Raw genomic sequence first — 22,563 nt, forward strand, 5'->3', positions numbered from 1 at the left:
CGTTGCTATCGTGTGATATAAAGTAAACAAATTACCCAGTCTGGTTTCCATATTCTTTACGACCTAATAGCTCGCGAGACACCGATAAATTTGCGGATAGCAATTACTCGAAGGTGCATTAAACCGACCTCGTCATTAGCGAATTCCTAGAATCGACCAAGTGAAATGCTACACGGTTTAAATCAGGATCGAATATTTCTAATAAACACAAACACCGCGTTTCAGTTACGTTAATAGGATCATTGACAATCCGATGACAGCAAGTTAATTCATCATGCGAGAGCGACGCAACGAGATTTCGAAAACTTCAATCACCTTCTTCAGTTCACCAAACCTCAATTGTATATTCGTGTCGCTTATGGATGACAAACATTTTTGCACGATCTTAATTACCAATGCACTATATTAGGAATGCGTTGTCGTTGTTGAAATTCAGGTTACCGTTCCCTTTGCTTTTGAGCCGGTCACAGATAAATAGAACGAGGACAGTGGTGGTCAGACAAGCAGATAAGCGACCAGGACAGTTCAGAATCGATTGTACATCTAAACTTAACCAAGCGTGACCCTTTTGTTGTTCCAACGGAACACGAGGAACGTCGAAAGAGGTGAATAATTACGTTCGTGAAAATCGGATGAATTATTGGTCTACCGTTACGATAAGCAAAGTGAAATTTAGGAGGGCAAATCTGATTAATGATTGCGCGGGAAGTAATTTTATAATCATGAGGGGAAGAAAGAAAGGAATAAGTTTAATATTTAATGAAATTTGGCAAAAGAATTAAATTCACCGGCCTCTCTGACCATGTAATATAGAATTCCGTATTATGGAATTAAATTATTGTTCCTAATGGAAGGACATACGTGTGCACGCGTTATTCGAAGTAAATTACGACTATGTACGCTTAATATTAATAATGAGGCTGGCTGGTTGGCAAAGGTAAATGGAACAAATGGAGTTTTTCAACCAAATGAAACTGACTATTCGAATGATGCTCAAACAACTCTGAATTGCTGTTGCATATTAACAGCCAGCTAATAGTCGTGGCCAGCGGGATACAGTATCGCGAATAATTACTTTTCGCAATAATTTGCTTTGTTACGTTTTAATGGAAACAATAACGTATCGTTAATGTGCTAACAACGCCAAATCATTCTGCATTTTGCAACATTGTAAGTTAATCCCGGCGATTAATTACAATGACGGAAGAAAGTATGTGTTCGAGATGTAAACGCGATATCATTGTATCGAGAATTGGAAAATACGCTGCGTATTGATACCATAATATATTGGAATGCTGATTTACAGGCAGAAGGAACTTCTCTGAGAAAGTCTTCATTAATCTCGAATTCTCTATAAAGTAAAATTGAAAGCAACGATAAATTACCGCCGGAAACGTTTCACAGTATAAACGCTTATTAACGAAATTCTCAATGAAAGATAATTAATTCCCGAAATAATTGTAGATCTATCATAACTTCTCTACTGTGAAACGAGCGATTTTTAATCCATGTTTACACGTTTGTCTTTCACTTTCGAGCGTTTTCAGCGTGAAAATGTTCTCGCAAATATCGGACGATGATGTAAGTCACGTCGTATAACGTGTCGTCGTGAAAAGTGGAAAAACGAGCGACCTAGAGCCGACAGCGTTTGCCCACGGGCCGGCTGCTTCGATCCTGGTGCGTTGTTACGTTATTACACCGGTTGGCTTAAATTCCGTAGCAAGATACGATCTGGAACAGTTCCTCGGTCGCTGGAGACACGGTCAACCTCTTATGCGTGGGAATTGTATTAGTATTTTCGAGCGCTCGAACCGAACGTGCTAGGAAATGAAATGGAATACAATACGAGGTGCGCTAGAACCTCATCTCGAAGTTATGTTAGAATCAGATTCTCCGGGGACGTCTTAACGTCGTTTCTCTTATTATATTACGATAGAATTGCCATGCTTTTGGGATTCGAACTGCGATAACAGACTTTTAATGTCGAATAGACGATGTTACTTGCTACATGAGACGTACGTTCGACGACATAGGGAGGACTTGGTTCTTTAATCGAGTAGTTTAAGAGTCTAGCGCGACGTAGATAGTAGTTTCAAATTTGATAAGAATTGAGAAGAACAGAATTTTAGGAGACGTGTGGTATACAATTTTCTTTTTATCAAATATATATTTTAATTATTAATATAGTCTAAACAAAAAAAAATGGGAAGAAATGTAAGAACAATAGAACTTCTCGTTCCTCCCAGCAGTCTTCTCGAATAATTTTTGAAAGTTCAGAAAGTAATTGTGCAATCTCGAAGAGCTTTATTGACGTCGTAAAATAAATCCTCTCTCGTTTGTCTTAACAGTCGAACGAGACCGACAGGTCAAGATTATCGCGTTTGAAAAGCCGGGCGATGTCACGACGATGGGTAAGGGGAATGAAACAGAGGAAAAAGAAAGAAAAGGTTTTCGTGGAAGAGCGACGAGGAAAAGAGAAAAACAAGAAGAAGCCGCTGATGTTACAAGAGTCTCGTAATTAAGCCTCGCGATAATTGCGCTTTTAATACCTCTTCCTCTAGCTTTAACCCGCTTTTCTCTTTCTTTTTCTGCGACGATGTTAGGATCAGCCGAATAGAACTGTACGGAGCACGACGCGAACAAAGTCCATTGTTTCCGTTGAATGAGGCGAGAATTGATTAGTGATTTGATCCGTTAATGACACAGTGACAAAAGAACGAACTTTCGATCAACCTGTAAAAATGCTCGACACGTCTGCCGTGTTTGTAACCAATGAAATGGTAATTGGAACTTGAAATAACATAGTGTGACGCGTTTTTAGGATGGATGTGGCTTGGAATATTGATAGATAATAAAAATTGGATCAAAACATAATGTAGTGTACGTAAAATAAACAGAAATCTGATTAAAAAGATAAAATTCTAAATGGCACTAAAATTGAAACGTTATAAACGAAATTGTAGTGGAATGGTTCCGTGCTAAATATTGATATATATACTATATTATGTTATTGGAAAATTGAACGTTGCGTCAAATGTAAACAGATTGAAGAATGGTGACATTGAATAGCGTAGAATGAATTTTTAATCTATCAAACGAAATCACATCTTTTTACAGAATTTTAGCACATTTACAAAATCATAGTACATTAAGGTACAAGCTCAAACGTGTTCTTAATTCCATCTACATCTACGTAGGTAAATTAGTAGTAATCGTACGTTCATGTGTTCTCTCAAAGCATGCTCGTCTACTCAAGTATTTTTTAAGGTTTTAGTTACTATTTTAATCTTAATAAAATCCTATTTCATTTTTATTCCCCTTTATATCCTTGGACTGGACGTTACTGATCCAAAACACACGCGATTCAAAATTATGCGAAAATTATACGTCTCGTCCCTTTTATACATTTTCGGCGCGCGAACGTAATGGGCCATTTTCGTGGAACAGACGTAACATGGAAGACATGGAATCGTCGAGAACGCGTTCACATAATTTCGCAGACCGGTCTTATCGGGAACAGCGTAGCACATCATCCTCTCGATCCTTTCACACAACGGAGCTCAATCCCAAATTCAATCTGATGCCTTTACTACCGACGCGCTTTGACCGAACAGCCCATATCCGCTTACGACCATAGAAACGTCCGCCTGACAGGCGAAACTCGCTCGTTAATCACGACAGTCGGATTCTCCCTCCTTCGGTCTCGTTTATGCGGATTCGATCCACTACACTGTGTTGTATCGGCGCTGTGCGGTTCTCCTCGCCGTACACGGAAGAATAATTTGTTTTCCAGAGCATCTTGAAGCATGTTTAAAGGCCCGGCAGAATTTATGGCGTTCGCGAGATACAGCTCGCGAGATTAACGACACACATCGACTCAAGATTGATTAACAGCCCGTCTACAGATTCCAAATGGAAAAAACATCCGTCTCCTCTCTTCTTTTCTTTTTTCTTTTCTTTTTTTTTTTTTTTTCGTGGCCAGAAACTCGTAACCAAGTCGTGTCGAAGTTCACGCGCGAAAGTTTCGACCGCCGCGCGAATTATAAGCGGCGACCCAATTTCCGATACCGACCGCCAGCTGACGCGTTCCCTGTCCCTTGAAACCTCGTGACATCGGTTATCGCGAAATTTACTTTCCTACGAGATGCAGTAACGATCTTCAATTGGAACGTGATTTAGGATCGTAAAAATACTAGTCGACGATGGAAGGATGTTAAAAAATATCGCATACGTAACTACTTCGAATAAATATTAGAAAGATGAAAAGGTAAGAAAATGTATCAATTTCCCAAGCATCTTATTTTGTCGTGTTTCTTATTTGCTATTAAAATACGGCAAGGTATAATTCTCCGAACGTCGTCTTTCTCGTTTCTCTTCTGATTCAGCGTTTCCTTAAGCTCGCTCGACCGCCCAATCGCTAAACGAGGTGGTAAATAAATGGAACAAATAAAACTCCCTCGGTTGAAATCCGCCAGTCACAAGTAACCAATAAAAAGGCGGTAACAGTCGGTTGCCATAAGTAGCAGCCATTAAAGTGGAGTAATGGGCTCTTGTACATTACGGTAGTGAGATTATTGAATAAGACAGGCGAAGAAAAGGCGAATTCTTGTCTTGGAACGACCTTCGTCATCACTCCGTCGTTCGAATCCACTTCTACGTTTCCCGGTCGAATAATATCCGGGCTGTTCTTAAAGTTTGCCTAACGAGGCTCATTTGACACAGTCCGGCTCTACTGGCCACACACAGACGACCCTTCGAACCTATTATTCGCTCCTCTTGATCCTCCCCCTTCATCTTCCTGGCTGTTATCTGCCGAAACGTTCTGCCATGCCTCTATACAGACCACATACGTTTCGATAATGACCCACTAATTGGCAATCATTGGGACATAAACTGGCAATTCGATCGTCGATCATTTCGTCATCGTCTTTAGACGTTTACTGTGGAAAGCGATGTTTCCTATGTTTAGAGAGAGAGAGAGAGAGAGAGAGAGAGAGGAACTTGTACGTACATTTTTGCACTAATATTCGAGTTTTGAGAAATTGTAAAAATTGTTCTCTGAGAAATTCGAATTTTTATTGTTCAGAACAAATTGTATTAGAAATCGTGTTTAAAAATGTTATACTTTCTCCGTCGTTTTGACACTCGGTTCTTTTGAATTACTGTGAGTAGTAGAAATACGTACGAAAAATACAGGAAGATCTGAATTTTATAATATACATTTCAATACCAGGAACGTTTCCAGCTAAAAATTCTTCAACGGAAGTGAGAGAATGATGACATTTATTATCTTGATATCCTGGTGATATAATATATTAGGTACGTGGCTTCGTACGATCTGATTCTCTAGATACAGTAAAGCTATTTCTTTATGGAATTTATGTTATAGATTTTTATGCGATGAATTTTTTAAGCAACTGAATGAATCATGAATAACTGCGAGGTCGATAAAAATACAACAGAAAATTATTAGCGAGTGATTTCGTTATTGCTTATTTCATCGGGTTTCTTTCAAATAGAAACGTGATAAATTATTCGTTATTTACCAGAGTTAAAACGGAGATAAGTAAAATAAACGCAAATACTGAATACACACACACACACACATATATATTACATGCTTATATTGATATAATATTTATGTTGGTCGTTATTAAGGTATAATGCGCGAACAAAATTGAAGAATCTTTCTTTTAATTATCATTATTATTTCCTGAATGAATATACAGAAATAAATAGCTATACAAATTTAATATAAAACGAGAATAGTTTGGAAATTTAATGTTTTTCCACAATTTTAGTATTTTCCCAAAGGGTATAAAATGTATAGAATAGAAAAAGTTAATTACATTAAATATTTTTTTATTTTACTAAAAAATGTTTAAATTCCAAGATATTCTATCGCTATTTAATCCAAAATAAACATTAGGCGTGCGGACCTCACAAATACAGACATATCGTTTTCACATAATAATCAAAGTACCATATAGCTCGAACTCTCGTAATATGCACAAAACTTAACACGTTGTGTATTTCATACATCGTGTTATTCCGTGTGCTGATCAACAGCTAACGATTTATCTAAAATTGAATAGTCGCGTACATACACAAATCTCGTCAAAAATGCAATAGAATAAATAATTGCAGTTCCATCACGGAATAAACATAATAGCAGGAAAACAGGAAGGAAAACAGGAAGGTTGGGCGATGGCCATCGACGTTTGACAGACTTTTCGACGACCTGTGCGTCGGTTGTATACGGGAGTAATGCGGTGCTCGCTGATAATAAATTATCCGTAAGCGGTGAACAGCAAGCTGCGACGGTCAGGTGCTCCGGCAAAAACCGACAAAATGGATTATTAATTACTATATCACGTCGCCCCCTGTGGGTAGAGGCTGAACGAAACGAGAGAGAGAAACTTTGACGAGGTTTTTTTTGCGCTCGAAATTCGATCGTCGTAGTACAGAACCGGTATATTTAAGATGGATATTTCCATGTAGCTCATAAAGGAGAAATTGAAGACAGCGTCAGTGATGGAATATTCGTTTATCGTGCGACGCGATGTTTGCAAATTCGAATGGTTGTATCAAGGTTCTTCTTTTTTCAAATTATTAATTCGATTTATTTAATCTCAAATCACATATATTAAACTTCGATGAATTATTATCGTACATATGCCGGACAGCAAGTATGCAAGGTATGACGCAATTGGGAAAAATAAATTTTTCGAAAAATCAGCTTTGAAATTGAAAGTTTAAATAAACCAGTTCAAGGAACGAGAAAAAATCCGAGGCTTTCTGAAGTTTTTAATTTCCGGATTTGCAAAACATTTGCAACGAAAATGACAACTGTAAAGTTAACAAAGAGATCACGAATCACACGTTCAATACCACGCTCCGTTATACTTTCCGCCGTCTGAGTCGGTCATTCAATTTTCCATGATCGTATAGCAACCATCATTCGTACAAGATTGGTTCGCGAGCTCGATTAAGCTGGCTTTTCAATTCTATTCCGTATGCAACTAACTGATATCCGATGTTATTTCGTTCGACTGAATGGTCGCGCGATAGTTTTGTACGGAATGTTAATCTTCCAACCGTTAAATGAACAAACGCTGCGGATTAAACGCTGGATCCGTATGGTCGAAAAAAGATGGAAATTTAAATACTGATCGATTGTTCCTGCTTGTCGGCAACCGAAAAAAGTTCCAGACTGTTTTTCATTCGAATACGCCATTTGTTTTCAGGTATTTCGCAGTTTCAAAGAAACGAATAGTAGACGAATATTTGTGCAATATTTTCTCGGAAAGGAATTGCGTTTGCTTTTGTTCAACATATACGTGTTTATGGAGAACGATAAATTATTCGGTCGACACTTTTGTACAATTCATTCTACCGACTGAATAATTAAGTTTCAAAATGTAAGGAAAGTTCGTTCGTAGTCCAGACGCAGAAGCAATAAACGCTGTAGAAATTTTTAACTTTAGCTTAATTTAACTTTCAAATTGATCCTATCAAAATTTCTTGCCAGCCTTCGAGAAGTGAACAGAGCGGGAACTTCTTCCATGCTTATTTAAAGATGTTTTCTGTACAAATAGTACCTTTGGAAAGTGTTTGCATTATCGTTCGTGCGTGTGAAACGTTCGCAGAAACGTTTCAGTTAGATCAAGGCAGTTGTTTGAACGTTAGGCAAATCGGTTAATGCAAACGAGAGACTATACCGAAGGGGTAAGAGTATCGGGGACAAGAGAAATAAACAAATTAAATTAATTAATTCCTCGAAATATTTACTTAATCGATGCTAAATCTATTCGTATCACAGAATAGAACATTCCTATTTATTTCTACTCGTAGAAACTATCTACACGTATGTACTGAAATTTCAATCGTCTATTTTATACGCATGATAAGTAAAAAAGATACAATAAATGCCTTGCATGAAAAATGTGGTTGCAATAATTTCCAAGAAAAATTCTCTAAATGGTGTAAAATTCATTCGACTATTGCGAAAATGTTGAACGATATTCCGGCGATAGCATTTTCGGACTCGTTGGAATATCTAAAAGACCAGGTTCTCGTCATCCCGATTTATTAGGTTCTGGCCAACGTTACATTAGGAAAATTCGTTCCATTAGGAAGATTGCACGGACGGAAAGGGACAAATCGAACGGCACCGTCCTCGCCGGTTGGATAACCGATCACTAATTGCTTTTGTCATACCGATAATTAATAATGCATCGATCGGAACGGCGGCGCGACGATGAGTGGCCGACGAATTAAATGCGTTAACGACGATAATCGGGTTGCGGTGAATGGTAAATCGAAAATACACCAGGACGGGAGTTATTGAATGCAAACGAGGCTGCGATCCATCATCCGGCCGAACTACTAGCTTTCGACGGCGGCGTGAACGTTTACTGCCACTACTGGTGATCGTCGCTGGACCTAGTGTCAACGACTCGCGGTTCAATGTGTGTATTTCGCACAGAACGATGAGCTTCAAACGTATATTTATGATAACAGAATAATCCCCTGAGATAGTTCAAATCATCTTAAATATCAATTTAACGACCTCGATTATTTTCTGTGATCTTTAAGTGCGATCTTGAGTAGTAATAACATGATCTTGATTGCCGCTTATGGGATTTGATTAACCTTAAATTATCACGTTTATACGATCCTTTGTTTAAAATAAAACATAATATAGAAAGAAAATAGGGCGTTAAAAAAGATTGATACTCAGTGTGCTCAGTGTGCTCAATATGTCGACGCGAGGAATGTAAGAATTCGTAGTTAAATGTCAGAACTCGTCCAGTTTTATGCTTCTTTCAAATCGATTGAAGAGGAATTTGATTTCTTTTCTGCACTGTTTGAGCTTTATATTAACGGCATATTTTTGAAAATATTTCTCATTTTTGCTGATGCGAGGACACTGGACCTGTGAATCGTGCTCGACAAGGTTCGTTTCATTTGTTATTGTACATATTCTGTAAAGAATTCTCAAGCATCGGAATGTTGAAGATGTCACATTCGCATTTGATACGAGCTCGTCCACTGTCCTTTATTTTCAAAGATGGAAAGAAGGTTGTCTGATGAAACGCATGACGTAACAACGATGAGAGATGAATGGTGGTCGGCTTGATTTGCAGAAGAGGCAACGGAAGAGGTGACGAACGATGCTAGGAAAAGCCGTGTTGGTACTGTGTGGAGTGTTGACGATATCCCAGTGTTGCTACGTTTTTCCAAAAGGTACTTGAACGCAAATAACGAGCGTAACGACGACGCTCTATGTCGAAAATCGTAACGAAGGTCCGGAAGAAAGGCTTGTGCACTGTCACGAACTTGAGAATATTCCGTGAAGTAGAATATTCAAAAATAATTTCACGGGTTAATTTCTCATTCGTGAAAGAAAACAATAAACGTATAGAAATAATTGAAGAAGGGGTTTTGTAAATTTTAAGAAAGCATTTTCTCCTGTCGTATAAGCACGAAGATGGACGGGGAAATATCTTTTTCTTTAAAACTTTTCGTTTAAATTATTCTTCGGTGTATGTTGGTTTCATCTTTCTTCCTTTTGCGTTATCCATTTTGATCGAATTTCAATTTCTTGCTACTTTAACCGATTCTATTTATATCACAAACAAATTAAACGATTCTAACATAAATAAATTATTTTTGCAACCTATTTCTAAAATACTCCACAAAAGCCAAATGTACCGCTCCTTCAAAATATAGTCTCCTATTATCATTAACCATCTTTTATCCAGGTTACAAGAACAAGCTACTTCTTTCCTCTATTTTCCTACCCGTGTCTCGTGTCGTTCTGCCAGAAAGAGGCCATGATATCATAGCTATGGCGAACGAGAAGAACGTTTTAATTGGGCTTACTATTCTCTGTTCCTTCGCCAGTGGTTCCATTAAAAATTTTCACCGGCTTAGCCGCGGCTGAATATTCGTGGACGGCTTTTATCTGTTCAAATCCCGAGAAGAAAGGAGAACCGAGGGCCGGCGAGCGCGGTCACGGTTCGTACGCTGTATTTTATCACGCTGGCTAAATCCTCCGGTAGACGATACTTTATTCATCGTGAATCGCGCGGATTTAATTTCACGCCGCTTTACGACGCGCCCCATGTTTACGGTTTGTAATTACATTTGATGTCGGAACGACCGTGATGCCGGTAAAAAAATTATCGATTAAACGTGCCCATCGCCATCCTTCCTATTCGTCAAATTGTTTCTCGCAAGATGATTTTCCTGTCCTGCTTCAGCAACTTTAACGATCTCCCTTTCTGGTGAAAGATTGTAATTATTCAGAATAACTAGGCGATTATCAATATGCAATTTGGTAATTGAGAAATTTACATTCGCTTAATGTTCGAATATTTACTCGTCGAACTGTTTCAATCGAATGCCAATGGCACTACGACTGTTCGAACAATTGTTAATTCAACGACATCACCAATTTTTGTTACAGAAATCAAGGACCCGTGTGCGAAACTAAATTGTACTCAGGGTGCGCAATGCGTACGAAGCAGAGACGGAAGCAAAGCTTCCTGTGAATGCTTGGAATCCTGTCCGAATTTAGGGGATCACGAAGGATCGAGCCCTGTCTGCGGCACAGATGGGACCGACTATCCGTCTCTTTGCGAGTTGAACAAGGCAGCGTGCGCGAAGGGTGTTAATATCACGGTGGCATTTCAAGGCAAATGCGGTAAGTATTTTTCTTTCGACTGCAATACGAAACATCTATCTTTTGCTTCCTTGCGAGTTATATCTTGTCGTATAGCGAATCGTGTTTCTAAATTCCGATTGCATCGCTGAAGTAGGATTCCAAAAAAATACTATAAATGTTTTCCTCAAGGATAGCCAAACCTTCGTTCAATTAAAAGCTAAACACTTTACGATCATAAAGAAACGAGCTTTCTATCGTTTCAGCTTAATTTCTAGTTTGCATGGAACTCGTTTCTTTTGTCGAGAAATAATTGTAAATGGCTAAGAGACGCGAAATGACGCAAGAAATATCGATCTTGGAAGGAACAAACGATAGCAATGTAAGGCAGGTAGCACGCTGCAAACACTTAAGATGCATGCCTAAGAATCTCGTGTTTTCTCGCGATGTTATTTATCGAGAGCGAAAGCGTACTCGGACTCCGAGATAATCCAGCAACGGGGCCTGCAGCGGAAACAAATATTTACTGAATCGAAGTCGAGCCGAGCTTAAATATCGAGGTTTGTACGTATTTACTTGCGACTTTATGCACGCGATCGAGATTACTTCCGGGCAGATGCGGTCGTTTACATTCGCGACATTCTGCGTATTTCTCGGTGATATCCTTATTCGCGAAATTCGTAACCGTGAAATCGTGATTCCAGAGGAACCGATCTCTTTCGTTTATATCGCTATCCGAATATAGAAGAAAATTTTATTTATTTAGTATAAATATAAGAACATTGCCCCAAGACGATTCTAATAATTGGATAAACGGTAAATTTGTTAATGAAAGATACTTGATCAACGGAATATATCGTCCGGAGATAGAAAGTTTAAAGAACGCGCCTGCTGAACCGATCGATACGTTCCATTTCAATTTCACAACTCACAGATTAAAAGCTGACTTTATTTTCATTTGTCCTCGTGCCTTCCACCAATAAACTTTCTATCGTTTCAAGCACAATACACGCCTTTCTTTTTTTTTTTTTTTTGCTCGCTGAATACTAATTCTTGACAATCGTTGATTAAATACAACGGTTTAAAATCTGTGCCATTCAACCGCGGGATAAAAGCCTTCAATCGTAAAACAATTCTTAATTTTCTGTCGCGCGAGTGCGCGCTTCGTTGACCAGTAAAATTAATCGGCGATTCCGTTATGCAATGCTCGACAATTGAAAAATACGACGAACTAAGCGAAAGGCCGGCAGAAGACTGAGAAACCTAAACGACTGCAGAAGAAACCGAGGGTGTGACGCGAAATCGTCGGAAATCCGCAACATCGGTCGAAAGCAACTAGAAGACAGTGATAAATTAGCAACGTGCGAGTAGCATAAACAACCGACACGTATTTGCCGAAGCTAAATCGTTTCGCACAAACATACGTTCTGTGGAAAAGAAAGCGTAAATCGTGCAAGTAAATTCCAAAGCTATAGCCAGTCAGATGGAACGTATATTCGCCATTTATCGTCCGATTAAACCGATTCTTTTCTATTGACGAGAAGAATCAAGTTCTTGCTCTTTCGCCCCTCCTCCTACCTCGTTCGCTTCAAATTAAAAGCAACTAACCAGAAGAGAAGAGGGAAGAGCTTCTTCATACCGTTTTTTCGTTTTTTCTAGCTCATTTTCAATTGTCAGTGTACGTCTCTTTATACTCCAGTTTCTTTCTCCATCTAATTTTCCCTCTGTTCGTATACCTTTTACTCGTGGTGATCCCTTCCTTTGATATAGCTTGTAAGACTTCTCCTCCTTATTCCGCCTGCATTTATATTTATCTTACGCTTTACCTTCAACTACACGCGTTTTTTTCGCTTATAATTTTCTCTTCGGGTACGATAGTAATGTTCCAGAAGAAAAGTGTTCTTCTGGAACGTTCCTATTTGAATGCAGCTTTCTGCACGATTAAACAACTTCTATCTTCTCTGTCGTGCGTTCTATTCTACTGCATATTCCTAGAAATTACTGTTCAGAAGATTAGAATTAGAATTAGAAAATTCTAGAATTAGAAATTTAGAATTTCTAGAAAAGGAAATGTCTTAGTTGTTACTTGCTTCTTATTACAAAAGAATACAATTATATTCTTACCGGCATATTGCAAAAGGTCTGTGGATTAACAAGCTTATCCGCACCTTCCTCGTTCCTTTCTTTCGCTTTGCACTCAACCTCGTTTCTTCGTTCTCATTTTGCTCTTCTCATTTTACTCTTCAGCATTCTACATCATCCATACGAACCTTCGTTTCTTCCATCCGTCCCTTGATTCTCTCTCTTTCTACCCTTTGTTTTATTGACCAATCTTCCCTTTACCTCTGTTCATCCCATCGCTTTTACCTTTTTACCTTTACCAATCATCTGTCCTTTTTTTATCTTCTCCGCGTATCTCACGTCGCAGCTCCTCTCATTCCCACCCTCCTGTTAGAATTCGCCTGATCGAGCTTACGCCCTTCAGATTTCTTACTCGGCTGTTTATCCCCTGTCCAACCCTAGTCGTCTTGTGCCCTCTCGACCGAAGGCTAGAACGCAGTATAAACTCGGCGGGCGCTTAATCAACCGAGTAGTAGAGACAAATGTTTGATCAGACAGGTAGTTGTGAGTAAAGGAGGCAACGTTTACTTAGGATTAGGCAAGTCCATCCGCCGACGCTTCGTCTGCTCACATCCATTCCGTTGCTTTTTATTCTTCAAACGGACGCGATGATAATCGCGGACGGCGATTCACGAACGTCAGAAAACATCGATCCGTTTCCTCTTCCAAGGCGTCTTCCTCGCGACGCAGTTGCTCTTGATGTTCCTGTAAAATCGAAGGATAAAGAGCAACCGGTTGAAAGTGAAAATTGCTAAAAAATGTTATACGATCACAAGACTTATGCGAACTTGTAAATAGCGCGAGGGATGCTAGAGAATTGTACCGTTATTGCGTCGAGTCTAATAATCGAGTTGCACAGAGAACAACGAGACTTAATAATCAGTGACGAGGACACTGAAAAGATTGGACGAAACCGTCGCATCGTTCGACCGAGCGTCTATTCTTCTCGATTCGGTTCGATTCTCATCGAAGTGAAAGTCACGATAGAGGGAGAAATAATAGAGAAAAAAGAAGAAGAAAGTCAAGGGTGTCTTTTATCAATCGTATTCAGTCGCTTCACGTTGGTGAGATGGCGAAATCAATAATAAATTCCATCGGCATGGGACCGATCGTGGCTCGTTTCTAACTAACCCAGCCCATCCCTGACCCCTCCTAATTTCTTCGGCAACGAGGACGCCGAGTCAGGGGTGGAACGAGCTGGGTCGCGAATCTCAAGTGGCTGCGACGATAAATCAAATTAGCTCGAAACTTTCGAGACTTTTCGATCGTCACCCACTCCGTTTCCGCCCCGCGCGATCTACTGTCGAGCCTCTTTCGTTCTCCACCGTCAGAGACGATTGGCCCGAGGGTAAATTGAAAAAAAGGGGGGGGGGAAATGAGTTTTCGAGACAGACGAACTTTTTCAATGATTGAAAGTAGCAGCAGCAACAGCAACAGCGGCTGCTAACGGCGCGGGTGGCAGAGGAGAAAAGAGGTCGCGGAACGCGATAAAGCGCGGAAGCTGGGCCTCGCGATTAAAAGTATGCTGGGTTTTTTCTCTTTCTCTTTCTCTCGTTCTCGGTGTTAATGCTAATGCATTATAGAGCAGATCTGTAGGAGACAGTGAAGGGAATCGTTATTGGTTATCAAGTGCGTGAGAATCCCGAGGAAAACTTCCCAAAAGCGCGATGCGGTTGAAAAGGATCAATCTTTCCTGACTGTATGCGAGAGATTCGCGACGGAAACTCGTAAACAAGGGGGAAGTTATTACGTTTCCTTCCGAGTGACAAATAACGTCGCATTTAGAACAAGACGTAATAGGACTTTTGAAGAAAATTAATAATAATATATCAAAATACAAAAAGTATGAGAGTCGCGTTCGGAATATCATATATTTTAAGAAACTATATATCTTATAAAGGATGAATCGATCTTGATTGAGTAAAATTGGCCCCAATTACGTAGCGATCGTTTGCCAGCAGAGACGATCTCACGATTCGTTCTGTTTAATTTCACAATTATCCAGTCACCGTGCACGCAGCGATCGTTAAGTAACCTTTTCAGGAGGAGTCTTTGAGAACTCCTTTCCAAGATAAGCGCTATTTCTTCCTAGCCCTTTTTTCCACCGTGCCCCTTCCACCTTGGGCTGTAGAAATTCGCTTTAGCTCGTTTCCCGTGAATATCCTGATCCAAATCAGAATGGAGGCGGGCGTGCCGTTCTCTTCACGCTCGAGTGTGCCGAAATAAGGGTCTTCTGTAGGGGAAAAGGGGCAGATCTCCGAAACGTTAGCTTCGAGGATCCTAGCTCCTTCGAAACGGGCTTGACTAAATTCTCACGCTAGTCGGTTCGAAGATTCCAACGCCAACTATACAGCGAACAAACTCAAGATGCGAGCCGTGAGCAGATCGACCCTGACGCATCGGTTCGATTAAACTTAAAGATCCGCGATCGGTGTGTTAAATTGCTCGTATGTCTTTTTCAAAAACGAACGAAACGCTAGATTGTTGTATGCAGAGAAAGGGATTAAATTGGTGGATAAATTGTAACGAATGCAACTATCTTTGAAGTATATTTACGTACGTAGACTAGAAATTAGAAATTATGCAGACATGGATATTAATAAATAGCAAGACCATTGCCTGTAAATAACGTTTTAAGTATATTTCATCAAAATATCTATGAACCTACGAACCCATTCATACGAAATCAAATTACTTTCAGAATCTCGTCACGAAACGGAAGAACACTGACGAAACGCTTCTAAAATCCAATCTCGATGCAACTTTCCTTCTACGATTTTTCTTCGATCAGAATTTCATCTTCCTCTTCCAGAAGAAGCTAATGTTTTTTCATCAACAAAGCCTGAATAATATCAAGCGGCTAAGCTAAAAGTGGCGTCACGTACGATATAGTCTCAAGTATATTTTGCTAGTGCATGTAAATGCAGCAAAAGAGCCGGCCATAAATTATCTTCAAACGGTTACACCGTAATTGCATCGTAATGAAATCAAACCACGAATCCGTGCATGCAAATTGCAGGTATGCGTGGAGCGGCGGCAAATCCATCTGCATTCATCCGTGTAATCACTTATAATTCACCAACGACACGTGCTACGACGGAGTCTCTTTGGAGCGATCTACCATCGAACACCCAAACGTAGCCAATTCGTCTCGCTGAGTAGCCCGTTTACGATGCAGCGTGCGCGACGAAGGTTTCCCCGAGGAAGTTTCCTATGCTCCGTACTATATCCTCGTAAATTACCATCGCTGTTTCTGGGCGGATGCTCTTGCACGTTTATGTTTACGCGCCTCGAGCCTAAGTGACTGCCACGTCTAGTTTTGCCTGTTCGCCTGCTACAGGGAAGGAGCTGCACGGGTTCCGCGTACACTTCGGGGATGCCACAGGTCGAATGAAAGTGGCTTGCTGCCAGTGCACATGAGTAGTACACAACAGTAGACGCTGCGGAAAGCGGCCGCCAAGACGCTGTTAACACAGACAGTCGTTGGTGCTCGGGCGTAATTCCCTTCAACGATGTTCCTCATATTCTCCGAATTCCGTGGCTCATCCTCCGTGCAGCATTATCTATCCAACTACCGAACAGGATATCCGTTGACAGGGAAGAAAAGGGAGACGTCAGTCGAATGGTTCGTTTAAGATTTGCTAGCTTAATGTGATTTGTTTGTGGTGAATTTTGCGTCGAACAAGGGAAAATGTATTTCGAGGGTGGTTAAGAGCTCGAGAAATTCAGCTGTGTTTATCGTTGTGCTTATTGGGAATTTACTTGGCGTAGATTGACGAACGATAAAATTCTATTTTGTTTGCACAGTGATGCGCAATTAGAAAATCTATACGCCGACCGCATAGCGGCGAAGCATACGTTTACGATTACATTACATACAGTATAAATTTACATAAGATATTAGTACAAGTATCGACCAAGTATCAAAATATCTATTCCTAGTAAATGTATTCATTCATGATTGATATGCGCATACGTTAACTAGTAAATGTGCTGTCTAAATTTACTGAATGAATACATTCACTGTAAACTCATTGTGTCGCGTAAGGAATTTATTTCGTGTTATCTGGTGGAAGATGGATGTGGTATCAATTATGTTAATTGTTTTATTAACGTTTCGTTTATTATTCCACCTTAATTCTTACTTATTCTCCTCTTTTTAACGAATGTACCCCAAACAGATATTTTCTACTAAAGTGGCAGAATAAAATTGAGTCGCTAATGAACTTTGTTACGCCGGGCCTCTCTGCCTGGCCCAGGTCACACACCGCGGGCCAGACGGACACCAGATGTCCGCTTTTCCGTACGGCGTACCCTCAATAGCCTTAAGCACCCGTCATAAACCCGAGTCACTTGCCTGCTAAGGTCCTTCAAAATAAACAAACATCTGTGTCCGAAGAATTTCTAAAGACTATTGTCTACCACGGCGGGACAAGGGAAAGGTAGATTTTCTCACGTACGCTGCAACTTTCCTCCCACTAACCACTTTCTCTCGAGGGCGGTTAAGACCCTTCGTTTAACCAATTAACAGCGAAACCCGTTTCCCTCACTCTCTTAACTAACATCGGCACCAACAAATCCGATGGTCCCGTGCGCTAGACACACCCATCCTTAGCTTTCCTCCGACACAGCATCGTCACTCGACTTCTTCTTCTACATCGTTGGAAAAGTCAACTACTAAGTATACGCTAATGCCCAGCGGGGCAGTCTAAGCATAACGCGAGAGTCGGTCCCGGTATTGTCGAGCATACACTTCCTCTCCTAAATATCTTATAGTGCTACGTCCACTAATACACTAAATCTAATTATAAGAGCCCTGCTCTAACGTACATATGCATCTTATCTTCGTGCGACAAGTTGTCAACTATTTATTTCTCTACATCAGTGTAATCTAAGTGTTGGAAATATATAATTTATAATTCTGTGAATCACAGTGTTATACAACCTCAATCACCCCTATTATCTCAACGGAAATCAGGGGATCGATCAATTCGTGGTGTCGATTGTTATAATCGTAACGGGGATTTACGACCCCCGTTGACGTCTCTCCTAGCGACTACGTCTCCCCGCGATTGGTCGAATAAACAAACTTGATAGCAAAAAAGTTATTCAAATCGTGAAGTGGTTTCATTACGAAACATGTTACGTTATAATTGAACGAATGCTATTGCAAGCATCGATGATATGACATTCACGAATTAAGCCAGATAATTTGATTGCATAATTCATTGACTATCTTCCAATGCTCGATTCTCTGCCTGTTTCATTTATGCGAGTTTCTAGTCAATAAACATGCCTGACTGGTTTATTGACATACAGGATATGTCAGATTTACAAGAATTTTTGGAAAAATAATTACAATAAGTTTTCATTCTGTAAATACGTCAACGATCACTGCAACTACGTTTCAGCTCTCAGTTTAACCGAAACTAGAACATAGCTTTTCCTAACCTTCGATGAAATTTCAAGCAAACTTCAGTCGTACATGAAGTTAGGAAATTTTCGAAAGCGTGCAAAGCTATGTAAAACAACCACAACTAGTAAACCTAAAACTGAAGCTATGCAAAACTGCCAATTCTATTGAAACAAAGCTGGATGAAACTTCTAAAGCTAGACCAAGCTTCGAAAGCATTCTGTACATTTTCTACAAATTGCATAATGTAACAATTTATTTGCTATTAGTCTACGAATTACGCTCCTCTTCCTTCTCTTCTCTATTCGACATTTTCACCTCGCTAGAAGGAAATATTTAAATGTCGTTTGAAAGCTGCGAAGATCCTCGTATTCTACTCGTCGAACTGGCAAAAGGTGCAAACAGAGATGCAGCAGCGCCGCGGCTAAAAAGGATAAACCGTCTGGAACAATAACGAAGCGCGAAATAAGAATGCAGACGGCGAAACGCGACAAGCGGAGAGAGAAGTTAGCGATCTTTCAATTCGTTGACCAAACTCAATTCAATTCCCTTTATCCACCACTTACCCTCCCGGACAACTTCTTTCTTATTCCGCCCCACCGCTTATTATTCCTTTCTGAAAGTTATTCCGCGGGAATGCAAAATACGCGCGGTGTGGCGAGAAAGCCGGGCGAGGAGGTCACGGTTGGTCGGAGGTATGAAGAAGGATCGTCGAGGAAGGATAGAGAAACCTCAGTGGGATGGGCGTGGAGCTTGGAAAAAAGTAGCTGGGCCACGTAGAAAGTTTCGCGTAACTCGGAAGATTAGACAAGGCTGATGCTACCGTCGGAGACAGCCGTTGAGGGAGGATGAGAGGGGCGAAGAAAGAAGGTCGTCGACTACCGTGGAGTGAAGAAAAGGAGAGGGGGAGGGTTGGTGTGGCTCTTAGCGACGGACTTAAAAACAATTGCCTCGCGGCGACGCGGGAATTTTAAACACACTTCTATCGACGGTCCGGATGGCTTTTGTTCGTCGAAATCGCCCGAGGGGGGGTGGAACAGGGTGAAAATCGAGGACTCGACGCACTCTGTCCACGATCGAAGGGCTTTAAGGCAATTTACGAGGGGTTTTACGGTTTCAAGTGACGCCAGCCTGTCCTGATCTTCTTCCATTCTCTCATCCCTTTCATCCGCGAGCTCCATCCACCCACCTTCGTTCACGCGACCGCTTTATATTCAATGTTGTTTTAATGCCACCCGTTCCGTTGTCTTTTTTCCTCCGTTGAATTATATTCACTGGCCGGCGGGGCGGAAAAATTACCACCGAGAAAATTTGAATAGGACGAATCGACGCTTCCGTTCCCTCGGAAATTATTCTTGGAGGTTAGCCGAGAAAAATATCTGTTTAAATGCGTCCAACGGGTTAAACTCGGCGGCGAACTTGAGCTTTTTTGTCCCTTCTCTTGTTAAAATGGCCAACTGCCGCCGCATGTGCTCCATGCAGCGACATCATTACGCGCACTCGCGACGTAGTTTTATGGATAACGACTAACAGACGCCGATACAGACGATCCTTAGAGATGCTCTGACGATAACACAAAGAAGTTCGAATCAGGGTAATGTCGCGGAAAGTTAGAGCGCCAGCTTAGAGACCTGTGGTTCGCTGTCTTTGAGAAGAATTCGCGGATAGAATTTGAAAAAGGACGCAGACGCAGAGATAAGAAAGGCTCGGAAACGCCTTCAAGGCTTGTTATTCGGATGGTATAACGATCGAGTTAGACGAGCTAATCTGAAATTGCCAACGCTATGAGGACAGCTACGTGTGAGCAACAAACGAAGATATATCGTATTTTCAATCGATGGTCTCAATGTTGGACACGTTGATCATTGTAATTTCCCGCTGAAGAAAGAGATAACACAAACACGCGTGAGTTTGGAACAACAGTCTCAAACTGAGAGACAAACTCTTAAAATTTCGGATTGGTGTAAATTTAACGTTCTTCAAGTTTAAACATATATTTATTTAAGTTAAAGCTTTGAGAATTGCGTTGTTCATAAATTCAATTTCCTACCATTTCCTCGATTGCTCTCGCGAACGTGTATGTGGAAAGCTTACACTTATTTTGAAAGGTATCGAATATAAAATGAAAGTATAAGAACCGAAATATCTTGCCGGTCAAGACACGAATGATGTTTCCTGTAATACAATGAACAAACGATAGCACGCAAAAGATGGAACCATACGTTGCAGTTAACGCGTCATAAATTATGGTTCGCGGAAGGTACGTGAGAATTGAGCGAAAACGAAACTGTTACGAGGTGTACGAGAATATTTGCGTGAGAGGAAGGAGAGTGGAGGGGACTTCGATTACAACTCTTGGACGAGCCACTAAACTGGCGGCGGACGAGGAAGAAACGAGGGTGGTTGCGGAAGGTTAGCCGCTCCACTGAGCTGTAACTCGAACTAACCCCGAGAAACACCACCGCCTCGGGAACTTGCCGCGTCAGCCCCGCTGTAAGGTCGAAACCTACCGCCTGCGGACAGGAAACGGAATCCAACTTCCTTCCTCGAGGGCGAAGATTAATCTCGGTGCAGCCATGCTTCTACCTGTGCCACGGTAACCCCCTTCGGACTCCACCACCTACCATTCCCCCCCTTTACCACCCCTTGTTCTTTTCCCCGCTCATAGGACCGCGTACACTTCTCATCGGGCTCTTTCTATCTGCCTTTATCAATCTGACTGCAACTAAACCGTCCTAACCGTGCAGTCGCATAAATTTCCCTGGAGCATTTCTTTCCAGCTCGTTCATAATCCGCAAACGGAAGTAACTGTTAGCCCGTGGACAATGAAACTTAATTTCTCGGGGACGAAACGTTGACTGCGGTGTCTTAGAGTAAACGAGAATAATCTTTCATGGGAAGGTTCTTCTGAATAGTCAAATATATACGTACGTTTTCAGCGATTGTCATTTCAATTTTTATTTTTTCTACGATCTTCTTTGTCCTTTGATTATCGTAACGACCAAACTGTGTAATTTTTATTCTGCTAACTATCCAACTGACAACGATTTAGTCTCAAACGAGAACGAGAACAAGATGCGTTGCTCGCGTTATACAGACGCGAAGGTATTTACAACAGCATGTCTTCATTGTACTAGTTGAACGTGACTTCAACCAGCACGTACCGCAATTTAATTTTCCAGATCCTTGCGGTAACGTGGAGTGCGTAGAACCGGAAATCTGTCAGCTGGACGACTCGAGGCAACCTGGCTGTCGTTGCGGTGAGCAGTGCGGCCTTGAGTTCGCACCAGTTTGCGGAAGCGATGGTAAAACATACTCGAATGAATGCAGCCTCAGGCAGGAAGCTTGCAGATCGAGATTATCGCTCAGGAAGGTCTACAATGGCGCATGCAGCTCGGGTAATTTTAAATTCAGCCTCCAGCTCGTCCAAGTTCCTAAGAGGCATTTGTACTATTATACCGTAACGTGGTGAATGTATTCCGATAGTTTCTTTCTCAAATAAGGAAATAGAGTATTTCGTAGTTTTCTGTTATTCAAGTTATTTCCAACTTTTTCCAGTTCCAGCAATTCAAACCTTGCAATAAGTCAGCACTAAACTAAAATGAATTAATAGTTAGTGAAATAAATTCTATTAAAACTGTAATAAATACATACAGTAGAAATAATTGAATATTACAGCTCGAATATTTTCTCCAACCACAACAGAGTTATTTAAACATCCTATTTCACCTAGCTAATTCCGTATAAATTTCTTTCTCAACACTGGAACCAGTTTCCTATATCATCTTCTATCTTCCTTCGTAGCGAGAATCCTACATTCCGAAGGAAAATCTGAAAATCAGACGGAAACATCCTTCGTGACTCGTTTTAACTTCCCCGTTTCCATTTAGTCATCCATCAACAGCACCCTCGTCCTAATTCAGAAGCCAGCCGGAATAAACGTCTCATAATACCTACTATTGCCTCAGTAGAAACTGAAAAACTTTTAATCACAAGGGCGAGTGGAACGCGTTGAAAGGGAATTTTTAATCTTCATGATTGTGCAGGAATCAATCCGTGCGACGAGGCGAAATGCGGCCCCTACGAACAGTGCGTGATCAACCGACAAGGGATCGCGAGCTGCGAATGCGGTCCGGAATGCGAACCTGTGATGAGAGCAGTATGCGCGCGGGGTGGCAAAACATATACATCGTTGTGCGAGCTGAAGAGGCAGGCCTGTTTAACGAAGACTAACATCGAGGTCGCTTACACGGGAACCTGTGGCTCCAGGGGGCCCTGCTCCGAGAAGGTCAGTCGAGTTTCCGCTTCGGGTGTCAGATACGCGAAACAGAAAGGAACAGTGGCAAATATTTGAACGTGC

General features: G+C 41.0%; 1 protein-coding gene across 1 annotated transcript in view; it reads left to right on the forward strand.

The window, feature by feature from the left end:
* LOC117210071 (agrin-like) overlaps positions 1 to 22,563 on the forward strand; it is a 264,190-nt gene that overhangs the window by 215,925 nt on the left and 25,702 nt on the right. Inside the window, exons 5-7 of the mRNA XM_033452692.1 lie at positions 10,475 to 10,711; positions 21,386 to 21,601; positions 22,250 to 22,491. Of these exons, the coding sequence (XP_033308583.1) occupies positions 10,475 to 10,711; positions 21,386 to 21,601; positions 22,250 to 22,491 (695 nt within the window). The remainder of the gene's footprint in view (positions 1 to 10,474; positions 10,712 to 21,385; positions 21,602 to 22,249; positions 22,492 to 22,563) is intronic.

The sequence above is a fragment of the Bombus bifarius genome, unplaced genomic scaffold, assembly GCF_011952205.1.
Source record: "Bombus bifarius isolate JDL3187 unplaced genomic scaffold, Bbif_JDL3187 scf7180000008199, whole genome shotgun sequence".
NCBI classification, from domain to species: domain Eukaryota; kingdom Metazoa; phylum Arthropoda; class Insecta; order Hymenoptera; family Apidae; genus Bombus; species Bombus bifarius.